We start from the raw sequence: 23,731 nt of genomic DNA on the forward strand, positions 1-23,731 counted from the left end.
TCTGGAGTTCGTTACCAAGCTAACCAAGCAAAGGGAGGGGATGGGAAGGCCTCGGTGGCAGTTGGCCACATGGAGCGCCAACTTTGGTGAGGTCCCGTCATGGTGGCGGTGGAGGAAACGGTGAATACGCCCTTACCAATCCCCAACCGACACGGTTGAGAAGTGGAAGAGGTGGAGAAGAACACGGCGAAGCTTTGGACGAACTGGCCAATGCATTTTTGTAGTGGTGAGCATGCAAGGCGATGGCGAAGCTCGGTTGGCAATGGTGGAGCTACTATGGCTCCGGTGCTACGCTCGGTGGAGGCGAAGGAGTGGAGCAAATGAAATGGCGAGTGCGTCAGGCAGGCGGGTGTGAGTTCAAGGCGTGGCCAGCAGTGCCAGGAGACCCACGACGCATGGCAGCGCGATCAGGAGATCGGCGACGGGTGGCAAACACACGATGGTGATCTTCTAACGGTCGGTTCACTGTAGCAAATCTAAAATTTCGATTCAGTACTTGATGGTGATGACTGACAGCGTGACTTTGACGATCTATATCTCTCAAACGGTGGCGATCTGGTTCATGGTATAGTTGACAAAACTGAAGATCCAAGTGAGGACAACAACTTTGTCAATTAGAGCTTGAGTTGGTTTGGCCTGGTTAGGGAGATACAAGCCTCCAAACAATGATACTCGAAACTGAAAATCGTCTCATGGACTTAGAAAAATTCTAAGTGTAGAATTCAACCCCAAATCTGACTTGTGGGCCATGTTTGAGGCTGTTCCACACATTTTCATGAGTTGATCATAAAACAACTTTTGTTCCTTGATAAATTGGCTACAACTTTGGTAATGGGTGCATAGCCATGCAAGGTCTCTAGGTTGGTCTTTTGAATCAGTCAAACAGTGACACTCTATAGGTCATTCTAAGTCAAACCTCCACTAGAGGGCATTTTTGTCATTTTGATCCACATGAACAATGTCCCATCAATTATCCTAAGTGTAGTTAAGGTGTATTAGACCCTAATTAACCACTCTACACAAGTGCTACACCAACTTCTAATGATCACATGTGATGAAGCAACAAAACAATCAATTTCACTCTAATGTTGCAATTCCTTGTTTCACATGTTTCATGACTTTGTTGTAATTTTAAACTTGTCATATTACTACCATGTTGCCATGTTCTAAGGTATGAGAAACTCATGTTGCATTCACATGTTATACTACTACTATTCACAAACAATCAAGTATGAAACAAACATAATTGAAAATGTTGCATCTGTATGTTTCAGTAACAATGGCATGATGAGATAGATGATGCACATGTTTATGAAATGAAATGCAAATTTTTGTGGGAGCCAAACACCTAGGGTGTTACATTTATCTTCTCTATTTCTCTTTCTCTCAGGATGCAGCACGATGCACGAATGGTGTAGGGGTTTATGTGCCAGACACTCAAAACTCTGATGCATGTATGCAACCAAATAAGATCTCGTCTTGTGCTGGACCAACAATAAAGACAACCAAACACAACTAGATGTACGGTTTGAGCATGCATCTCACTAGCCTGGACCGGCTCTCCATCACCAAAGCAATCAATCACGCCCATATAACTCGATACTGAAGCTCGCTCCACCTGTACCGTGTAAAGATCAGCATCCAGTTGGTACACCTAGCTAGGTTTTGTAAATACTCCCTCGGTCTTAAAAATATAATTCTCTTTTAGTAGTTTAGCCATTTTATAAATTTGATCAGATATATATAAAAAGTACTAATATTTATGATGTTAAATAAGTATTATTAGATTAGTCATGGAATATGGTTTTATAGTATATCTATTTAGAAGTTTTGAATATTTGTAATGTTTTCTATAAACTTAATAAAATTTAAAGAAGTTTGACTCAATCCATATGTTAATAATATTTTCTATAACCTCTGGCCAACATTTGATGCACACAGCACGCCTCATGCAATGCAATAAGAGCAACTCCACCAGCTTGAGAAATGCAATCACCTTTTTTCAGAAAAACTGTCATTCAGAGAAATTGGACGAAAAACAAACTCCAGCAGATATGTTTTCTAACCTCCTTTCTCTATTTTTTCTCAATCTCCTAAAATACCTCCACTCCCCCTCAAAGAAAGAAGAGACTTCTCCGATCCTCTTTTCTCATCAATGACGGTTTCTTCCTCGCCACCACTAGGCTTCCACGATGTGGCCTCCATCCACCACAATCCGGCCGGCCCTTATCCGCTGCTCTCGACCTCTGGCCTGCTATTGGAGATGTATGTGGATAGAAGTTGCTGTGTAGAGTGGGCGAGCTCATGGACCGACCGCGTTGGGAAGTCGCCGTACTGGGTGGGTGAGCTCACGAGCCGACCCGCGGCATGCGGGCGAGATTGTGGGCTGATTGTGCCATTGTGCTGAGGGACAAGCACACAGGTGGCCATGCTTACTTTTCAAAAAAAAAGATGGCCATGCTAAGCAGGAGAGCCTGCAGACTAGCGATAGGTGGCCAGCATGAAGAGAGAGAGAAGAGGAAGGGGATAAGTTTTGTCATTATTGTGCTATAAGCAGTCCTTCCCTATAGTCTAAAGTTATACTTCCTCAATCGTCAATCCTCTTCAAATAGATACATAGCCTGTTCGTTTCGTCGTAAACGATCGTGGATTATTTATTGCTGGCTGATTTGACTGGTTTGGTGTGAGAGAAAAATAGTATTCTAGCTTATAATCCACGATCGTATACGATCATATAAGCCCAGCTAAACAGGCTGATAGGAGATTTAGTTTTCTCAATTTAGTGAAGTTGTTGTAGCCCTACAACACGTACTATCCATTTACCAAGCTTGTCATTCCATGGCTAATGGCTTGAGGGCAACACAGGGGCCGCAGCTAATCTGCCAGGCACCCACACTCAATCTGAATCTGTCAATCACGCACGATGATCTGATCCAGCGGTACGGTGCAACACAGGAAGGATTGGGATTGGCTGAGTGGTGATCGCGCGAGGTCTAGGCTGTCACTTCAGTTCACCTGGGTGTGCGCAACAGCACTGGCGACGCTGTTCGTTCGCAATGGATTGCCACTTTCCTAAAGCAGTCCAAAGTCATTTAATAAAAAGAAAAAATCATTCTAGAAAGAAAGAGTCAAAGAGTCCAAAGGGGAAACAGCTTGCCCTCTAGCTACCCTCTTAGGTCTCGTTGGGATGCACATGTGTTGAAGTGGATTAGAGCGAAATTAAACTAAGTTCAATTTCAATACACTCCAATACACGTGGATTAAAGTAGATACACATGTATCCAAACAAGACCTTAAATAGTTTGCCCAAAGTTGGCTCTGGGCTCAATTCAAACCCAAGCCCAACAAAGCCTATGTCTACGCCGATGCGCACTCCATTTCTCACACCGGGGATCCATTTCCTCACGGCACCGGTGGAGGAGCAGACTATAGGAGCACCCTCCACAATGGCTTGGCTGGCGCTTGATGTTGTCGTTGAACGGTTGAAGGGCTGCATCGACATCTCCATCTCTAGGACGACTTCCTTGCTGGTCTCATCAACTCAAAGGTATAGCATGACCATGACCCCATCCTCAATCCTCATTCGTCGTGAAGCAGGTTCACGATGGTTTGAATGCTACGTACTAGGTCTAGGTGAAAGTGCATTTGCCCCCTATGTGGGTTTTGGTGTATTGATGACATCCAAATTAGGGACTAATGTGATCTTAATGAGATATGTCGCAGCTATTAGTCCCATGAAAGATTCAAAGAGTTGATAAAGATGAAATGATATCCCTCAATTCTTGAAGTTGAAAAAACGGACAAACTCAGAACACTCTCCAAAGGTTTTAATTTTGTTTTTGAGTGTAGGATCCGCCGCACTATAAAGAGGGATGCAAATTTAGTTGGTTTGAGGAAGATAGAGTGCTCAAGCATAATAATAAAATCAAAAGAGAGACACTCTAGCACTCCACGAGCACGTAGATTGTTTTTCTTTGACTGTTGGTGTCGAAAGTCCCGACGTAAGCCGGAACTCCCAACAGTCGGAAGTCACAACTCTTGCCAGAAGTTCTGACTCCTAGTCACTTAGCCTACGCGGTGACTGTGAACATCGAAAGTCCCGACCCAAGCCAGGAGTCCCGGCACCTATGGTTTTGACTAATCGGCTGTCTGTGCTCGTCGAAAGTCCCGACGTACATCAGAACTTCCGACCGTTGGAAGTCCTAGACCTTGTCGGGAGTCTCGACACCTAGAGTTTTACTAGTTTGCTTAACTGTGCACGTCGAAAGTCCCAACATTTGCCGAGAGTTCCGACATTGATTTACTCGCGTGGACTTCTGACCCTATGTGAACAGTGTTTTCTGTTAACATTGGAAGTCTTGAGATCTACGTCGGAACTTTCGATGTAGATCTGAATGGTTAGATTTTCACTTGGAGTATAAATACCACTCTTTTCACTTCTAACCGTTACAAACTCATTCACAGCTGACCCACTTCATGCTAAGCAGCTCCCAAGCAACTAAAGCACCCCTCTCCTTCCCCCTTTGCTCTAATCTTTGATTCCCTTAGGGTGTTGAATGAAAAGAGAGTGGATTAAGTGAGAGCATCACTTTGGCAAGCTTGAGCACTTGATTTCTTTATCAAGCCGATTGATTTTGCATCTATTACTCTTGGGGCTTTGCCCCTAGCTGGCTAGGCATTGCCCAAGAGCTTTCATCTTGTGGGAGAGCCTTGGGAAGTTTGTATCACCCTTCAATTTCTTAGTGGAAAGCTCAAGTGACCTTTGTGGTCGCTTTGAAAGAGGCAAGGAGGTGGAAAAGACTCCGACCTTGGTGGTCACCTCAACAATGAGGACGTAGGAGCTCCTTAGTGGGGTTGCCAAACCTCGGGATAAATCCTTGTGCCCCGTGTGCTTATTGTTGTGATTGCTAGAGATTACTTGTATGTGTTTGTCTCTTTCTCTCTCAAACTTCCATTTTAGGGTTTGGACTCGATCTACGGTTTGGAGGCATTACAACGTTAAGGGAGTGACTCAAAATCTTCACCAAACCACTAAGAAGTGAGGTTGTAAGATTATTTATCCGCAAAGTTAAATTTTGCACTGCTTTTGTAGTTCACGTAGGCGTTGGAACTACTCATGTTTGCGTCGGAACTTCTGACAACATCAGGAGTTCTGACCCAAACGCCGAGACTTCCGACATTGACTGACAGATTTGAACTTAGCATTTGTAGTAAATTTTTAGATACGCCTATTCACCCCCCTTTAGGCATTGTTAGATCCTTTTAATTGGTATCGGAGCGAGGTCTTCTCTTTGCGCTTCACCACGTGAGAAGAAACAATGTCGGAGTCCGACAAAATGCAAGCCGTTGTCGTCGAAATGGCCAAGAAAATAGCTAAAGAGTTGATGAGTGCTCAAGCCAAGCTCTTTCAAGATGAAATGAAAAAGATGCAAGATGAGATGAGCAAGATGAAGGAAGAATTGAGCAAGAAGGTTGATGATGCAATAAGTGGCAAGAATGATACTACTGACAAGAATGAAGCAAATAAAGATGCCGCTAGTGATATTGGAGCCGGTGAGCATGCTCATGGAAAGGGAATATATTCAAACATGAGTTTTGACTATGGACAACTCATAAAAGGTTCAACACTACATACTCCGTCTATCAACATTGGAAAGCCACCTCACTTTGATGGAACAAGATACACCGATTGGTCTTACAAGATAAAGATGCATCTCATTGCCGTAAGACTTTGGGAAGCTATGGATGTTGGTGTGATGATTCCTACCGATGAAGATAGAGAGATAACTCTAGAAGAAGTGCACAACCTCCATCAAAATGCACAAGCCGTAGCATTGCTTGTATCAAGCCTAGCTCCGGATGCATTTTGAAAAGTGAATGGAATTGTAACACCCTAAAATTTGCAACTTTGGAAATAGGGTTAAAAAGATTTAATTTGGAATTTTTGTGCGCATGAAAACATAGGAAAATAATTTTTTTTATTAATTTAAAATTTATCATAAGGTTTAGCAACATGTTTGAGCATACATGCCCTTGCATTTGGTTTATTCTGGTTGAGTGGTTGGAAATTTAAAATGATTTGAATTGCGGTTGGAAAGAAATTAAAAATGCCTTTGAAGTAAAAGAAAAGAAAGAAAAAGAGAATTTGAAAATAAAAGTATTTTTAAAAAGTTGTAAAATTTATTTTTAGGAACTTACCCAAAATTGTTCATTTTTATTTGAACAAAAAATGTATTTTAAACCATGTTCAAATTTGATTGGGTTTGCATTTGGATTTGAATTTGGAAACAAAATGGAAAAAAATTCCTCTTCTCTCTTCTGGCCCATGGCCACAGGCAGCCCAGTTCCTGCGCTGCTCGCTCCAAAGCGGCCCAGCTTGCGTGGCCAGTGAGAAAGCCTGAAGCCGTAGCCCGCTCAGCCGCTTGGCATCGCCCGCACGCGCCCTCTCTCCCTCGCTGACTGCCCTAGCCCACTCGTCAGATGTTTCTCCTAGCTCATAACCGGCACGGACTCGCCATGGCCGTGTCCTTCTTTGACACGAGTCACCTCGGTACCTTGCGCCCTAAGCTAACCCGGCCCTTAAATAGCAGCCTCCCGGTGCCGTGCATCCCCACCGTGCCCTAGATTGAACCATAGCGCCGCTAGGAGCCTGAGTCTTGCAGCCCCGCATCCGCCGAAGGAGCCTGACGTCGCCGAGCCGCCTAGTTGGTTCTCTGTCAAGGTAAGATCATCTACGAGCTTCGCATTGGATTCTAAAGTGCATTGAGTTTGGCGCCTCCCAATCTTGCTCCCTGTGCCAAATTCCGAGTCCAATTTAGCCCCTCGTTGATTTCCCCAAAATTTCCAGCGAGGTGCTTTGTTTCCAGCCATGGTCGCCCGCCCTCTCTGCTCTACAAATACCCGCTGCAAAATGCGTAGACGAGTTCATCGTGGTCTTAATTAGCTTCCTGAGCCAAATCCCAGTGCAATTATGCCGTAGTGCTTGTGTCCAATAGCTCCGGCGAGCTCTGGTCACCGGCCATGGTGCCACTGGCCGAGAGCCGTGCGTGTGATGCGTTTTGCTGTTCCAATTTGATTGCTAGCTTGATGACATCATATGACATCATGGATACGTTTTGTGGCTGTTTTTCTTTAAGAAAACAACTCCAGAAATACAATGGAAATACGTAATCATCCTGAGCCGTCCGTTTTCAGATCTGTGGCCCAGATTAGAAGATACCCTTTCACTGGTATTTTTATTAAAGAGCCCCTCGGTTTCTTCCAATTAGAACCCACGGTCCAAAGCGCCATCACAGATTATGTCTTCTTCTTTGGAAAGCGTAGTATCGTCGGTTTAGATCTAAAATACGTTTTCAGTTATTTACAGATTTGCCACTGATTTTGTTTTAGCCATAACTTCTCCGTTTTAACTCTGATTTGACCCGTTCAACTTGCGTTAGGTTCATAATTTCATAATCTACATGTTAATACTACTGTTAAGTAGGTTTTCAACTTTTAAAATTCATGATTAGATTTAATCTATTATTTTAATAAAGGAAATCTTGTTTATTTCATATCTTCTACGTTTCAACTCCGTTTTGAGTCATTCAAGTTGCGTTAGATTCATAGCGACGAGATCTACGCGTTAGTAACAGTGTTTATCATGTCACTAATACTGGAATTTCATGGTTCAAATCATATCTTGGATAACAAGTATGCAACTGGGTTTTGTAAATAAAACATGATTTGTTTTACTTTAGTTTTATAATTCGAATCTAAACTTGACTTAATTCCATTTATAGTATCTATAAAATATCTTATATATGTTTTTATATAATTAAAACACATGAAGCTAATGGTTTTATGAGTAGATCTCTCGTAAGTTGTATCTTTTCAATCGTAGTTCTGATTAGCATGCTTTTTTTGCGTCTGTGTGTTTGTAGTGAGACGTAGATTCGTTGTACAAACTTTTCATCTTGATTTTATGTTTGGTGTACTGTTCTAATTTAGATCTATTGTTTGCTTCATGTATGATTGTATGGATGCTTGTGTGGTGCTTTATGATTAAGTCCAGTCGGTGAGATATACGTGGTAATCAAGAAGAAAAAGAAGAAGAACATTGAAGATTAAAGCTTACCGAAGGATCGGTGTTTAAGGCAAGTATAGCATGGGATCTTCCTTATTATCCTATATACCTTTAATCATTTAATTCATACTGCATGTGTCTACCTTGACTACCACTAAGGATTTCCTAGTCTTTTGTACTTGTACCTTGATACCTATGGGGTATTGCATTGGGTAGCTTTGCTAGTGCTCAACTACAACTATGATCTTGTGACTTGACTAATGATATATGCAATAAATATTAAAAGATGCTTTTTAGCAACATGGAACAAGGGGGCTAGAGCATTGGGCTATTTTTATGGTGCTCTAGATTCCTCTCCTTAAGGACTTATCTGTAAGTGATCATCTGGGACTTACAGTATAGCTGTGAGGGCTATATGGCTCTAGCTTTAGCTCAGTATGAGGACCTTTTCTAGTTTGTTAGTGGTTACCTTTATTGGCGTAAGAATGGCTTGACAAATCAGGTATAGTGCGGCCTCTGTCCCCTTGAGTATAGGCTGCGCGTCATTGTGCCATTGGGAAGGGGGGCTCTATGTCTGTTTGCCGAGTGAATCTAATGGCCCTAACTTGTTAGACGAACCTTTGAAAGGCTTCATAGTGAACCCTGTCGACCTTCCTTGGTAGTGGGTCAAGAGGCTGATCACCTCGGGCGAAAGAGTAAATCACGACTCACAGTGAAAGTATACAACCTCTGTAGAGTGTAAAACTGGTATATCAGCCGTGCTCACGGTCACGAGCGGCCTTGGAATCCTTATGGAATAGATGATGGACACTAATGATATGGATGATGAAGATGCGCACTAATGGTTAATTGTTTATGCTATTCATTATTCATGTTTACCTGATCATGTGTTTATGGGCTTGTGATAAACTTATTGGTACTCCTATGCTAAAATTATGACAATTAAAAGCTTATCGTAGTTAAACCAGTGTCAGCCTTTTGAGCCTCATGAACCCCATGTTATATTTATTGAGTACGACATGTACTTACGCTTGCTTTATTTTCAATTATTTGGAAAAATCCCAGATGGGTACCAGATTGCTAGAGTTTGGAGGAATTAGGCTTGTGGTCAACCAGTCAGTTGTCCCTGTGGGATTTGGAGTCTTCACCTGAAGATCGAAGTCGTCTTTCTGCCCTCTATACTCTAAGGTTATAATCTTTATACTAATATGCTATGTATTTAAACATTGTCTTTTGATATTACCTTTATTTGTAGCTATATGTGAGATTTGACTTCCTAGGCTCACATATGGTGCGTATCTGGTTTTATTCTTAAAACCGGGTGCGATAGGAATGGAAAGTGTAAAACAAATTTGGGATACTTTAAAAGTGTCATTTGAAGGAGATAAAAGTGTGAGAAAAGGCAACATTGAGTTACTTCATGGTGAATTGGAAAGATTTGTATTCTTGTAAAATGAAACAACACAATCCATGTTTGATAGGCTCATGGCATTGGTCAACCGCATAAGAGCTCTTGGAAGCACCGAATGGGATAACAATAAGGTTGCTAGAAAGATGTTGAGAACCTATAGAGCCAAGAACAACATGCTAGCATCCGTGATCATGGAAAGGCCCGGTTATGATGAAATGACACCTCAAGAAGTTCTTTCAAAACTCAAGCATCATGAGTGTCTAGATGAAGATGCAATTAATGCTCACAATCAAAATCCTAATGCAATGGGATTCAACAAGAGTGCAACTCTTAAAGCAACTCAACAACATGAAGGTCAATGTTTAAGTCAAGAAAAGAAGAAGAAAGAGAAGGATGATTCCTCAAGTGGAGAAGAAGATTCCGATGCAGAGGTTGCATTTGTGATTAGAAATCTTAGAAAGTTTATGAAGAAGAAAAACAACCACAAGACCTATGGTGATGGAAAGAGAAGGTTCAAAAAGAGATTTTGCTATGGATGTGGTCAAATTGGTCACTTCATAGCCTATTGTCCTAATGAGAAAAAGAAGCACAAGCATGATAAGGATGAAGATAAGAAGAGCAAAGGCAAGAAGAGAGGTAAAGCTCATCTTGGGGAAGAATGGGAGTCAAGTGATAGTGACTCAAGTGATGATGAGAAGAAGAAGAAGGGAGCCACAAACATCGCCATCCACCACTCTTCTTCACCGATCATGATCTTCCCCGACTCAACTTCACCACCAAAACTCTTCCCCAACCTATCTTCACCACCGAAGCTCTTCTCCAACCTCATCGACAACGACTACTGAAACAACCCCGATTTCCGCGATGGGAAATCCACAGAGTCGAAGTGTAATAAGACCATGGTAGATCATATTACCCAAATTCCAGTCGATGATCACATCCATACATCGATAATATTAGAGTACAAATAGTGTGGAATTACATAAATTATTACATCGCCGTATTGGCGGAATCAAAAGTAGCATTCATTCAGAACAGCATGAAGATAAGATCGCCAAACTCGAGCGTAGGCACGAACCCCTCATTCATCAAACTCCTCGGAGCTATACTTCTCAGTAGAACCTGTGTGCCAAAATTTATCAGTACGATTTATACTGGCCACTCCCAACCCTATGAGCATTGCTTTGTGGAAATTGGATGCAAGATGGGTATAAGCAAAGTGAACCTCTAAGGCTGGGGTTTCCTATGCATTAGCATATCAGTAAACAATAATATTTTGTCAAGTTTTAACACCATTCCCACACACATTCCACTCCATTCCCTTTTTCCGAGCTAGGTTTCGATCCTAGGACCGACATACCACCAACTCCATCAACACCGTACCATACCATCGCTCAGTCGACAGGCCAACTCCCTCTCAGCACTATCTCAAGGCCCGTAGCCCCTGGCTACGACCGACACTCTCTCACGGGGGAAGAAAGAGAAGGACTCATCTCACTATCTAGTTTAAGCGAAACCCAGGAAAGGTCCATAGCCAACAAGTCGGCACATGTATCGATCGATCAACCATACACTCTGCAGAGGTTTTACATAACCACAAGATCTGCCTTCCTCGCTGACCGTCGTCAACTAGGCTGATTTCGGCTGCTTGCTAGCCTAGGATAATGCCACTCTACCATTCAGCCCGGGTTCGCCCCAAGTCAAGTCTAGGGTGGCTAAAACTATGAGTCATGAGCCAGGTCCATAAGGTCTCCATGAAGTCTCGGAAGGGTGTGGGGGGAATCCTCCGTGCCCCATACCTCCTTACACTATCCGCTATCAACCTAGCAGTAGTGGCAATATCCTACCAAGTAGTCCAGCCGTCCCGCACCATATAGGGCGAGTGGTACGTAAGGCTTCTCGGTGAATCTGAGTACTAGTAAGTCCTTAGGGATGACCAAGCCAGAATGTCTCCATCCGGGTTTCCATTTATCGTGCCACCACAGCACCTCCATCCTGGGCTCCACCCATCACAGGTTCACACCTAGGTCCACCTCATATACCATTTACCCACCACAGGTATCCATTTCTAGGGGTGCCCAGGTAGCATCCCATAGCAAGACTTGCCCCAGGCTCATCATATACTCCAACTTGGTCGACACAACTCTCACCCTCCACACACCCAAGTCACACACGCAGCACTCTCCCCATGGTCCAGATAACACCAGTATCCACCACGCATGTAGTATAAGCGTAGTAGAAGTATGAGTAATGAAATGTATAGCAGTAAGCGTGTGTCTAGCCTAATAGCAGGGTATGCAGGGGTAAGGTTGCGCCAAGGTAAAGGCTTTCAAGCAAGCATACTACCATGCAAGTCCTATCATAGTATGATTATAACAGTAAAGTAAAGCAACAGCAGTTCTATATTAGTCATGCATAATAGGTGCTATGAGATTGGGTGGGATGTGGCACCTTCAGTGTAGTTGTCTCCGTACTCCTCATGGTATCATGGTCCTTGTCTGTCAGGTTCTCCTCCGAGTCTGCAACGTTTGCATTATTGTCGCGTTAGCGACGTCTATAGAGTAGCATAAAGAAGCAATGAAAATTCAAAAGAGTCAAATGCACTCAAACATGAGTTCATGCATAGAGCTTGATTTTAGATGAATTTTGGTCCTGGTCTCGTATTTTTCTGAGGTCGTATGAATTAGTTATGAATTCCTAAAGTTTAAATCCTTTCTAAAATTAAATAAAGGCTAAATTAATCCTGGGCTGACACGTGTCACTGGTCAACGTGACATGCTGACGTCAGCATGACATCAGCATGACGTCATTGTCTCAGTTCCGAGCTGACAGGTGGGTCTAGGGGCTCTTGGGTCACAGACATGTGGGTCCCTCGTGACGTCATCATGACGTCAGCATCTGACGTGTGGGTCTAGCATGTCTGTGCTACTGACATGTGGGGCCAGGTCAACGGTCTACATTGATCGGTCAACGGTCAATACGTGCCGGGTCTCAAACGGGCTTTGGTGGGCTTGGGTCGGGCCGGTGTGGGCCAGGCTGGGCCGAACACGTGGCGTGCTGTGGCGCAGCCACATCACGGCCGTGGGCTCTTATTGGGCTTCGTCCATAGCACGGCTCACACCTTGTGGCTCATGGTGGACCAGCGCTCCTAGTCCATGGTCCTAAGGCAGGGTCCATGGTGGACCAAGCCCATCGTCATTTCTCCTCGGCTCGGCTCATGTGCACCGGGTGCAGGGCTGCGCTGCTCACCTTGCCCCTTCTCCTCTATTTCTTCCATGGCGCGCTCCCGCTAGCGACGTGCTCACCGGCGAGCTCCCGCAATGGCTCAGGCATCCAATAGAGGTGGGGAAAAACCTCCCTGTGCCATGGCGACTGCAATGGTGGAGTCAGGGCGATGGATGGTGCATCCTAAGTCACTGGTCATGGCGAACGGCGGCTCGAGCACAACCGGTGTGTGGGAATGGCGTGGGTGTAGTGGCATTGGCCGGCTTTGTGGTGTGCATGGGCATCACCATGCTCCAGCGGGCATGTTGGGTAGGTCGAGGGGTCCTCCAGGGCCTCTAGTGGCTTTAGCCACGACGGATGGCCTTCCGATCATGTCAGCGGCATTAGTGTGGTGGCTATGGCCTCGGAGGGCATCACAGTGGGGGCGTGTAGGCTCCTACGGATCCGTGTGGACACGGCAAGGGCGTCCAGAGCTCAGGGCAGGACTTTCAGTTTCTAGGTGGCCGGTAGGGTCTTCCCGGTAGCCACGGTGACATGGTGATGACGGCGAGGCACGTGGGTCACTACGGGCTCCTACGGGGTGGTCACAGCATGCGCGTGAGTTACCCGTGGCTTCAGCGAATGGAACGGGTGAGTCAAGGAGGTGCCAGGCGCTCCCGGCAGTACTAGCCACGGCGGTCAGTGCTCGGACCGGTGGTTGGGTGCTTGGACCTATGGTCTGGTGCTCGGACTGGTGGTCGGGTGCTCGGACCAGTGGTCTGGTGCTCGAACCAGTGGTCGGGTGCTTGGACCAGTGGTCTGATGTTCAGACCAGTGGTTGAGTGCTCGGAGGTGGTCTGGTGCTCGGATTGGTGGTCGGGTGCTCAGACCAGTGGTCTGGTGCTCGGACTAGTGGTCGGGTGCTTGGACCAGTGGTCTGATGTTCGGACCGGTGGTCGAGTGCTCGGAGGTGGTCTGGTGCTCTGGTGGTGGCTGCATCATGGCGGCGGCATTGCGAGTGCGGCATACATGCTCGGCTATGGCGTCCAGGGAACCTAGAGAGGCCTATAGCATCCAAGGGCTCGGGGATGGTCACAGTCAATGTGAGTGTGCTGTGCTGGTGTGCCTAGAGGCCGGGGATGGCCTTGGCCTACACGCTCATGGTATGGAGCGCCATGGCCGGAGTAGCAAGGTCCAGTGGCGAGCAAGGAATGAACCGGGGCTCACCATGGGTGCTGTGGAAGAAAGGATGGTGGTGCAGTGTCAAGTTGCGGCCGTGTAGCTCCGAAAGCAGTGCCATGCAGTGCCGACCCGCGATCATGATGACGATGACGGCGTCGCCCTCGGCTCCGGTGACTTCGGCAGCGTGCGGGGGCTCTGATCCTCCTCTCACAATTTCCTTCTCGGCCCTCTACTCTCGATGTGGTGCGGCTGCTGGGCCACCAAGTGGCGGCGAACGCTGAAGGAGAAACTAGGGCACCGGGCATGAGTGGCGTGCGGGCTGGCTTTATAGCCGAGCGCCATGCCTCCCAGGGTAGATGGCATCGTGCGGTGGAGGCGGATGCATCGCATTAGATGGTGGTGCGGGGTTGCGTGGGCACGGTGCAAGGGGGACAGGGTCATGCCCCAGGCGTGACCCCCTGGCCCGCCCCTGCCACCGCTGTCGGGCGCCGGTCGCGTAGGCGGTTGAGGCGTAGGTGAGGAAGATGACACTATAGATGGGGGTGCGGCTGACATGCGGGGTCCAAGGGCCAGTGGCTACGAGCGAGGTAGACGGGTGCGCGGGCATGGGCGATGTGCTAGGCCGGCTCGTGGGCTACGTACGTGCGCGCCGATGCAAGGTGGGCGTGGTTGGGCTGGCTGGGCCATGAAGCCGAGCAGCCTGGGCTACAAGGCCTTCTTCCTCGTTTCCTTTTTCTGTTCTTCATTTCATCTCTTTTGTTTGAATTCGAATTTGGTTCTAAAATTTGAATTCCAAATTGGTGCACCTAATTTATTGGAGTTGTTAAGCATATCATAACTCAAATGGAAATCCAAATCACATTCAATGTATGCAACACTTATTTGTTAGAATTTAAATAAACGCAATTAACTAATGACATGCCATGCTTATGTGTTAACTTGGGTTGGGGTTAGACCTAATGCATTTCTTAGGTTGGGTTACTATACATGACACTCATCATCACATGGAAGTTTTTAAGAAAATTTTTTGTAGTTGGTATTTTCAGTGTGTGTGGATTTTTGGGTTGTTACAGTCCTACCCCCTTAACAGAATCTCGTCCCCAAGATTAAAGCATAACGTACTCTTCGAAGAGGTAAGGATATCATAGCCGGAGGCCAGACTCTTTTTCCCATGTTGCTTCTCTCTCTGTGTGATTGCTCCATAGGATCTTGCACATAGGGATAGTCTTGCTTCGGGTCTCTTTGGTATCTCTGCCCAGAATTCTGATAGGATGTTCTTTATACTCGAGTGTGTCTTGAATGTCAAGTGTATCAGTTGGAACTACTTCATCGGGCAGTCTCAAACACTTGCATAGTTGTGAGACATGGAATATGGAGTGTACACCCCTCAATTCCTCGGGTAGCTCAAGTTTGTAGGCGAGCTTTCCAATCCTCTTGCAAATCTTGTATGGGCCAACAAATCTTGGGGCAAGCTTTCCTTTCACATGGAATCTGATAGTTCCACGTAGCGGGGATACCTTGAGATAGATGAAGTCTCCCATATTGAACTCAAGTTCTCTTCTCCTTTTGTTGGCATAGCTCTTGTATCGACTTTGAGCAATTTTCAAATTCTCCTTCACTTGTGCAACTCCTTCTGCATCTTGAATCTTAGCGGAGTCAAAGAATGATCTTTCTCCCGGTTGGGACCACATCAAAGGTGTCTTACAAGGTCTGCCATAAAGAGCTTCAAATGGCGACATCTTGATACTAGCTTGGTAGCTGTTGTTGTAAGAGAACTCTGCATAAGGTAGGCATTTCTCCCAATCAAAGCCATAATTCAGTACACTAGCGTGAAGCATGTCTTCTAAGATCTGATTTACTCATTCTGTCTGTCCATCTGTCTGTGGGTGATAAGCGGTACTGAAATCAAGTTTGGTTCCAATAGACTTGTGCAGAGCTTCCTAGAATCGGGACACAAACTAAGGACCATGATCAGATACAATGCTAGAGGGAGCTCCATGTAGTCTCAGAATGTGCTCTACGTACAGATCTACTAATTTTTTGGCCTTGGTCTTGGTCTTAACTGGTACAAAGTGAGCAATCTTGGTCAAACAATCAACAATCACCCAGATGGAATCATGGCCTTTCTATGAGCGGGGCAATCCAACTATGAAATCCATGGATATGTTCTCCCATTTCCACTCGGGAACATCCAGAGGCTTTAGCAATCCTGCAGGCCTTTGATGTTCAGCCTTGACTCTATTGTAGGTGTCACAACGTGCCACATGTCCTACAATGTCTGTCTTCATGCCTTTCCACTAGAAGTGTTTCTTTAGGTCTTGATACATCTTTGAACCTCCAGGGTGAATATAGTACTTGGAATCGTGAGCTTCTGACAGAATTTCCTCTCGTAGTGCTGGGTCAGATGGAACACAGATTCTGTTCTTGAACCAGATAGTTCCTTGTTCATCTTCCTGGTGGTTGGTCTTGTAGCCTAGTTTCATCAGACCACGGAGATACTCAATCTCTTCACAACTTTTCTGAGCTTGACGGATGCGATCTGTGAGATCATACTGTATGCAGAGCTCATTCAACAAGTCATGCGGTAGTATCTCAAGTTGGAAATCATCAATCTCTTCTTTGAGCTCAGGTGGTACGGATTCAGTGATCAAGGCATGACAGTAACTCTTGCGACTAAGAGCATCTGCGACTACGTTAGCTTTTCCCGAATGATAGTGAATTTCTAGGTCATAGTCCTTGATCAACTCTAGCCATCGGTGTTGCCTCATATTTAGATCTTCCTGAGTGAAAAAGTACTTCAAACTCTTGTGATCTGTATAGATATCACACTTGTTGCCTATCAAGTAGTGTCTCCAGATCTTCAAGGCATGCACAACTGCTGCTAACTCTAGATCTTGGGTTGGGTAACGGTTCTTGTGTTCTTTCAACTGTCGAGAAGCATAAGCTATTACTCTTCCATCTTGCATCAATACACAACCAAGTCCTTGATGGGATGCATCACAATAAACCATGAAATCTTTGCTGATATCAGGCAATGATAGCACAAGAGTTGTGGTAAGCTTCTGTTTCAATTCCTGGAAGCTTTGTTCACACTCGGGCGTCCATTCAAACTCCTTGGTTTTTTTAGAAGATTAGTCATTGGACGGGCTATCTTGGAAAAGTTCTCGATGAATCGACGATAATATCCAGCCAATCCCAAGAAACTTCTGATTTCTGTCACATTACGGGGTTGATCCCACTCTTTCACGGCTTCAATCTTGGCTGGGTCAACTGCGACACCTTCAGCTGATAGTACATGGCCTAAGAAGGCAACTTCCTGTAGCCAAAACTCACATTTATTGAACTTTGCATAGAGTTGATGTTGGGCCAATTTCTCAAGCACGGTTCTCAGATGATGTTCATGTTCTTCAGCGATGGATGAATAGACAAGGATGTCATCAATGAATACCACCACAAACTTATCCAATTCTTCCCTGAAAACCTTATTCATCATGTTCATGAAGTATGCGGGAGCATTCATGAGTCCAAAGGACACCACGGTGAACTCAAACTGACCATACCTAGTCACAAAAGCTGTCTTTGGGATGTCACTCTCTCGAATCTTCATCTGATGATAGCCAGATCTGAGGTCAATCTTGGAGAAATACTTGGCACCTTGAAGCTAATCAAGCAGATCATCAATCCTTAGCAAGGGGTACTTGTTCTTGATGGTGACTGCATTCAAGTTCTGGTAATCAATGCACATTCTCATCGAGCCATCCTTCTTCTTAACAAACAGAACTAGGGATCCCCAAGGTGAAGCACTGGGTCTGATATACCCCTTCGAGATGAGCTCATCAAGCTGTTTCTTGAGCTTGGCCAGTTCATCAACTAACATGCGATAGGGCCTCTTGGCAATGGGTCCTGTTCCCGGCAAGAGATCAATGATGAACTCTACATCACGGTCTGGTGGCATACCCGGTAATTCTTTAGGGAATACATCGGGATAGTCTCTGACCACAGGCACATCCTAAACTGTCTTCTCCTCTTTCTATGATTCTGAACTCGCTTTAAGGGCACATAGGATAGAGGTGGACTTTTCGGACTAGGGTTCACATCTAATGACTTGGCCTGATGGGTGGGTCACTTGGACATATCTAGGTGAACATGATATGATACCTCGATGAATGGTTAACCAATCCGTACCTAAGATGATATCTAAGTTAGTGGAAGGTAGCAGAGTTAGGTCGGCTTTAAAGGTAAGACCCTCAATGGTAAGACTCACTCCCTTACAGATGTGGGTGCATTTTAGGTCTCCTAATGGTGAACTGGTGATGATAGGCTTTTCACATGGGGTTACAGGCAGGTCATGTTCTCATGCAAACTTGGATGATATGTAAGAACAAGTTGCTCTAGAGTCGAGTAGAACTAATGCAGTATTGCCATTAATTAAAAACATACCGTACACAACGTCAGGGGCAGCTTGTGCTTCCTCGGTGTTCAGATGGTTGAGACATCCACGAGTAGCAGATCCCTTGAACTGAGACTTCTGAGCAGCTGAGTTCTAAGGGCACTCAGCGGCTTTGTGACCTGGTTGGCCACAAGCAAAGCAGGTGAAAGGCGTACCGCCTATAGGGGTTGACACGGGTGCCTTCCAGTTTCTAGTGCTTGGTGCGGAGCGATTCTGTGCTGGGTGTTCATTCGCTGTGCGGGGACGGTTGAAACGGTCCTGACTATTGCGGTCCTGAGCAAAACAGTCCTGGGGGTAACGATCCTGAGCAGGGCAGGAGTATTTGGCGGTGTAGCCTCCACTTCCCTTACTCGATCCAGGGTTGTCCTCCCTGTTGTGGCGAGAGCGTTCCCTGGATGGTGCATCTCTTTGGAACCTCTTATGATCACGACCACGGAGAGACTCCTTAGGCTTACGCTTCCTCTCCCTATACTCTTCTCCCACTTTAGCATGGTCTTTCTCAATCTAGATGCAGCGATCCACCAGAGCACGCAATGTGTTGCTCTCAATACCGCCAAACTTCTGCTTGATGTGCGGGTTAAGTCCCTTACGGTAGTAGTATAGCTTCTCCTTCTCAGAGTTCACAACATAGGATGGTGCATAGCGCAGAAGGTTGGTGAAACGAGTAGTGTACTCAGTCACCTTGTCCTTTCCCATCTTGATGTTGTGGAACTCCTCGGCTTTGGCCTCCATGATACCCTTGGGAATGTGATACTCAGTAAATGCTTCGGTGAACTCATCCCACAAGATATTGGCAAGGTCCTCATGGGAATCACTGAAACTGTCCCACCATGCATGTGCTGCACCTATGAGCTAGTGTGTGGCAGCTCCAACACATTCTTCATCGGTGAAAGTGGTGAGATCAAGTTTCTTCTCCATCTCCTTGAGCCAGTCATCGGCTACAAGCGGGTTAGGGTCGGTGCCATCATAGGTAGGTGGCCTTAGCTTCAGAAACCCTTCTAGCTTCCTTTGGAAGTCATTCTGCTGACCTCCCTGGCGACGGTTGCTCCTTCAACAAGGGCTACAAGAAGCTGGGTCTGCTGCGCCATCACTTCTGCCAGGTTCGGTGGTGGTGGTGGTGGAATGTTCTCCTCAGTAGGTGGCGGGGTATTCTCCAGGTTGAAGGGTATCCCACCACGTCCATGGCCATGGCCATGGCCACGGTTGTTGGCACCACGACCCCCATTTGGTTCAGCTAGTTAGGGGGTGGGTGCACGTCCATGGTTCATTAGGCGATTAGATCGGCGGTTCGGCATCTGCAACACGGATCATAGGAATTTTAGTGCTCATGCCATAAGTGCTTATAATTCAATATGATTACCTAATTTTTGATAATTTAAAGGAAATAACATTTATACTATCCAACACTCATTACAAAGAAGCAATAAGATCCATAAGATGCAATAAGATCCAAAACATTTATTACATGGGTTTTATTACATAGCATCATCTCTAGTAGCTACACTTAAAGACGTGCGAGAATCATACTACGCATAATGTCTCATAATACATCTCATAAGGGGTACATCATGGGGTACTCTTATGGAAGCCACTAACATATCTCATGACCACACAGGGTCATCTACTCTAACTCGTACACCGTAGCTGGAATACGACTGTTCTCGATCTCGATCTTCTCGTCAGACTTGTGAAGTCGGGACACGTACTTCAAGGCCTCGGCGAGCTCCTCTATAGGCTTGGCTCTAGGTAGGGTAGGGTAGGCATCTAGGTTGAGGCGAGTCAGGGTTAGCTCAAACTCCTCTATCCTAGGCTTCGTCTTACTGCATACCTCCTTGGGTAGCTGATCCCACATACCCTTCATCTCTCTAAGGCGCTTTCTATCAGACTTCTACCAAGCCTGCCATGTCCTCTCACACTTGTCCTGTAGGTACTCGGTCCGCCTGAGTACCTCGATCAAGTGACCCTGGTTGCGAATGGCCTTCCTCCTAAACTCCTCTAGCTCCTGAGTTAGGGTCTTGTTCTGAGATTGGATCATCAGCATGTCAATCCCCTTGGATCTCTCTCTGTCTCCTCTGCGGTTGAACTCGGCCTTCTTGTCGTCCAACTCTCTCTACAACTCCAAGACCTTGCTGTCAAGGTAGCAGTTCCTGTTGCCTAGGTCGGCTGCTTTGTCCTATAAGTCAGCAACCTTAGCTCCGTGGACTTCCTCACGATGGTTGAGCTCATCCTGTAGCTTGGCAACTGTCTCTAGTAGGCTAGCTCGCTCCTGTGCTCCCTGTGAGTCTCGCTCCTGGTACTCCCACCGAAGGGCCTAGTCCTGACGTCTCCTCTGCTCCAACTAGGTCACGTACCTATCCTGCTCCAGTAGGTGAATAGCTAAGACACAAAGGCATCTATCCTCCTCAGCAAGGATAACTTTGCCTGCTGTGAAACTCTGCTCATTGGGGGTAAGGCTGAGGTCGAGGGCCTGGGGAAGTAGATGGAACTCTTTCGTCTTTAGGTGCTCGTAGTGGTCCCTCATCACTCTACGAAGTGCCTTGTGTGAGATAGCTTGTAGTCCCTCCTCGACTATGTCCTCTAGGGTCACCTTGGTGGAAGCTGGGATAGAAGGTAAGGAAGTGCTAGCTAGGAACTCGGCTGAGGTGACGATTGGTCCTTTGATTCCTCCTTCCTGAGTTGGCTTTTCGGTGCAGGTGACCTTGACAAGCTCATCGAGGACACCTAACATGACGAGAACTCGGCAGAGGGTCTGTGCAAAACCCCCGAGCTCACGTAGGTTGAAGGTAAGCTTGGTGTGGTCCAGAGGTAGCGGTCCTAGAGGCGGCCAGTCAACGTTCGTTGCCATCTGCATGTTTTAAGGAACAGGTGTTAGCAGGTCAAATATAGATAAGCCTTGCATAAAAGTGAATGCAGGGTCGGTATATAACCAAAAGAAGGGCTGTCCATGTCCTACCCTATCATCCATTTCTAAGGGTTTCATCCTATGGTCAAGTATGGCTCTGATACCAACTAAAACAACCCTGATTTCCACGATGGGAAATCCACAAAGTCGAAGTGTAATAAGACCGTGGTAGATCATATTATCCAAATTCCAGTCGATGATCACATCCATACATCGATAATATCAGAGTACAAATAGTGCGGAATTACATAAATTATTACATTGCTGCATTGGCGGAATCAAAAGTAGCATTCATTCAGAATAGCTTGAAGATAAGATCGCCAAACTCGAGCGTAGGCACGAATCCCTCATCCGTCAAACTCCTTGGAGCTATACTTCTCAGCAGAACCTATGTGCCAAAATTTATTAGTACGATTTGTACTGGCCACTCCCAACCCTATGAGCATTGCTTTATGGAAATTGGATGCAAGATGGGTATAAGCAAAGTGAACCTATAAGGCTGGGGTTTCCTATGCATTAGCATATCAGTAAACAATAATATTTTGTCAAGTTTTAATACCATTCCCACACACATTCCACTCCATTCCCTTTTTCTGAGCCAGGTTTCGATCCTAGGACCGACATACCACCAACTCCATCAACATTGTACAATACCATCGCTCAGTCGACAGGCCAACTCCCTCTTGGCACTGTCTCAAGGCCTGTAGCCCCTAGCTACGACTGACACTCTCTCACGGGGGAAGAAAGAGAAGGACTCATCTCACTATCTAGTTTAAGCGAAACCCAGGAAAGGTCCATAGCCGACGAGTCGACACATGTATCGATCGATCAACCATACACTCTATAGAGGTTTTACATAACCACAAGATCTGCCTTCCTCGCTGATCGTCGTCAACTAGGCTGATTCTGGCTGCTTGCTAGCCTAGGATAATGCCACTCTACCATTCAGCCCTGGTTCACCCCAAGTCAAGTCTGGGGTGGCTGAAACTGTGAGTCATGAGCCGGGTCCACAAGGTCTCCATGAAGTCTTGGAAGGGTGTGGGGGGAATCCTTCACGCCCCGTACCTCCTTACACTGTCCGCTATCAACCTAGCAGTAGTGGCAATATCCTACCAAGTAGTCGAGCCGCCCCACACCATATAGGGCGAGTGGTACGTAAGGCTTCTCGGTGAATCTGAGTACTAGTAAGTCCTTAGGGATGACCAAGCCAGAATGTCTCTATCCGGGTTTCCATTTACCGTGCCACCATAGCACCTCCATCCCAGGCTCCACCCGTCATAGGTTCACACCCAGGTCCACCTCATATACCATTTACCCACCATAGGTATCCATTTCCAGTGGTGCCCAGGTAGCATCCCATAGCAAGACTTGCCCCAGGTACGTCGTATACTCCAACTTGGTCAACACAACTCTTACCCTCCACACACCCAAGTCACACACGCAGCACTCTCCCCATGGTCCAGATAACACCAGTATCCACCACGCACGTAGTATAAGCATAGTAGAAGTATGAGTAATGAAATGTATAGCAGTAAGCGTGTGTCTAGCCTAATAGTAGGGTATGCAGGGGTAAGGTTGCGCCAAGGTAAAGGCTTTCAAGCAAGCATACTACCATACAAGTCCTATCATAGTATGATTATAATAGTAAAGTAAAGCAATAGTAGTTCTATATTAGCCATGCGTAATAGGTGCTACGAGATTGGGTGGGATGTGGCACCTTCAGTGTAGGCATCTCTGTACTCCTCACGGTACTCACGGTCCTCGTCTGTTAGGTTCTCCTCTGAGTCTACAACATTTGCATTATAGTCGCGTTAGCGACGTCTATAGAGTAGCACAAAGAAGCAATGAAAATTCAAAAGAGTCAAATGCACTCAAACATGAGTTCATTGCATAGAGCTTGATTTTAGATGAATTTTGGTCCTGGTCTTGTATTTTTCTGAGGTCGTATGAATTAGTTATGAATTCCTAAAGTTTAAATCCTTTCTGAAATTGAATAAAGGCTGAATTAATCTTGGGCTGACACGTGTCATGGTGTCGCTGGTCAACGTGACATGCTGATGTCAGCATGACGTCATCGTCTCGGTTCTGAGCTGACTGGTGGGTCTAGGGGCTCTTGGGTCGCAGACATGTGGGTCCCTTGTGACATCATCATGACGTCAGCATCTAACGTGTGGGTCCAGCGTGTCTGTGCTGCTGACATGTGGGGCCAGGTCAACGGTCTACATAGATCGGTCAATGATCAATACATGCTGGGTCTCAAATGGGCTTTGGTGGGCTCGGGTCAGGCCGGTGTGGGCTGGGCTGGGCCGAACACGTGGCGTGCTGTGGCGAAGCCACGTCACGGCCGTGGGCTCTTATTGGGCTTCATCCGCAGCATGGCTCACACCATGTGGCTCACGGTGGACCAGCGCTCCTGGTCTATGGTCCTAAGGTAGGGTCCATGGTGGACCGAGCCCATCGTCATTTCTCCTCGGCTCGGCTCATGTGCACCGGGTGTAGGGCTGCGCTGCTCACCTT

General features: G+C 46.1%; 1 protein-coding gene across 1 annotated transcript in view; it reads right to left on the reverse strand.

The window, feature by feature from the left end:
- Positions 1 to 3,006: 3,006 nt before the first annotated feature.
- Positions 3,007 to 23,731, reverse strand: part of LOC136465648 (uncharacterized) — a 109,966-nt gene continuing 89,241 nt past the window's right edge. The window contains exon 4 of the mRNA XM_066464301.1: positions 3,007 to 3,072. Coding sequence (XP_066320398.1) covers positions 3,007 to 3,072 — 66 coding nt within the window. The remainder of the gene's footprint in view (positions 3,073 to 23,731) is intronic.

This window comes from Miscanthus floridulus, chromosome 7, assembly GCF_019320115.1.
Source record: "Miscanthus floridulus cultivar M001 chromosome 7, ASM1932011v1, whole genome shotgun sequence".
In the NCBI taxonomy this organism is placed as follows: Eukaryota; Viridiplantae; Streptophyta; class Magnoliopsida; order Poales; family Poaceae; genus Miscanthus; species Miscanthus floridulus.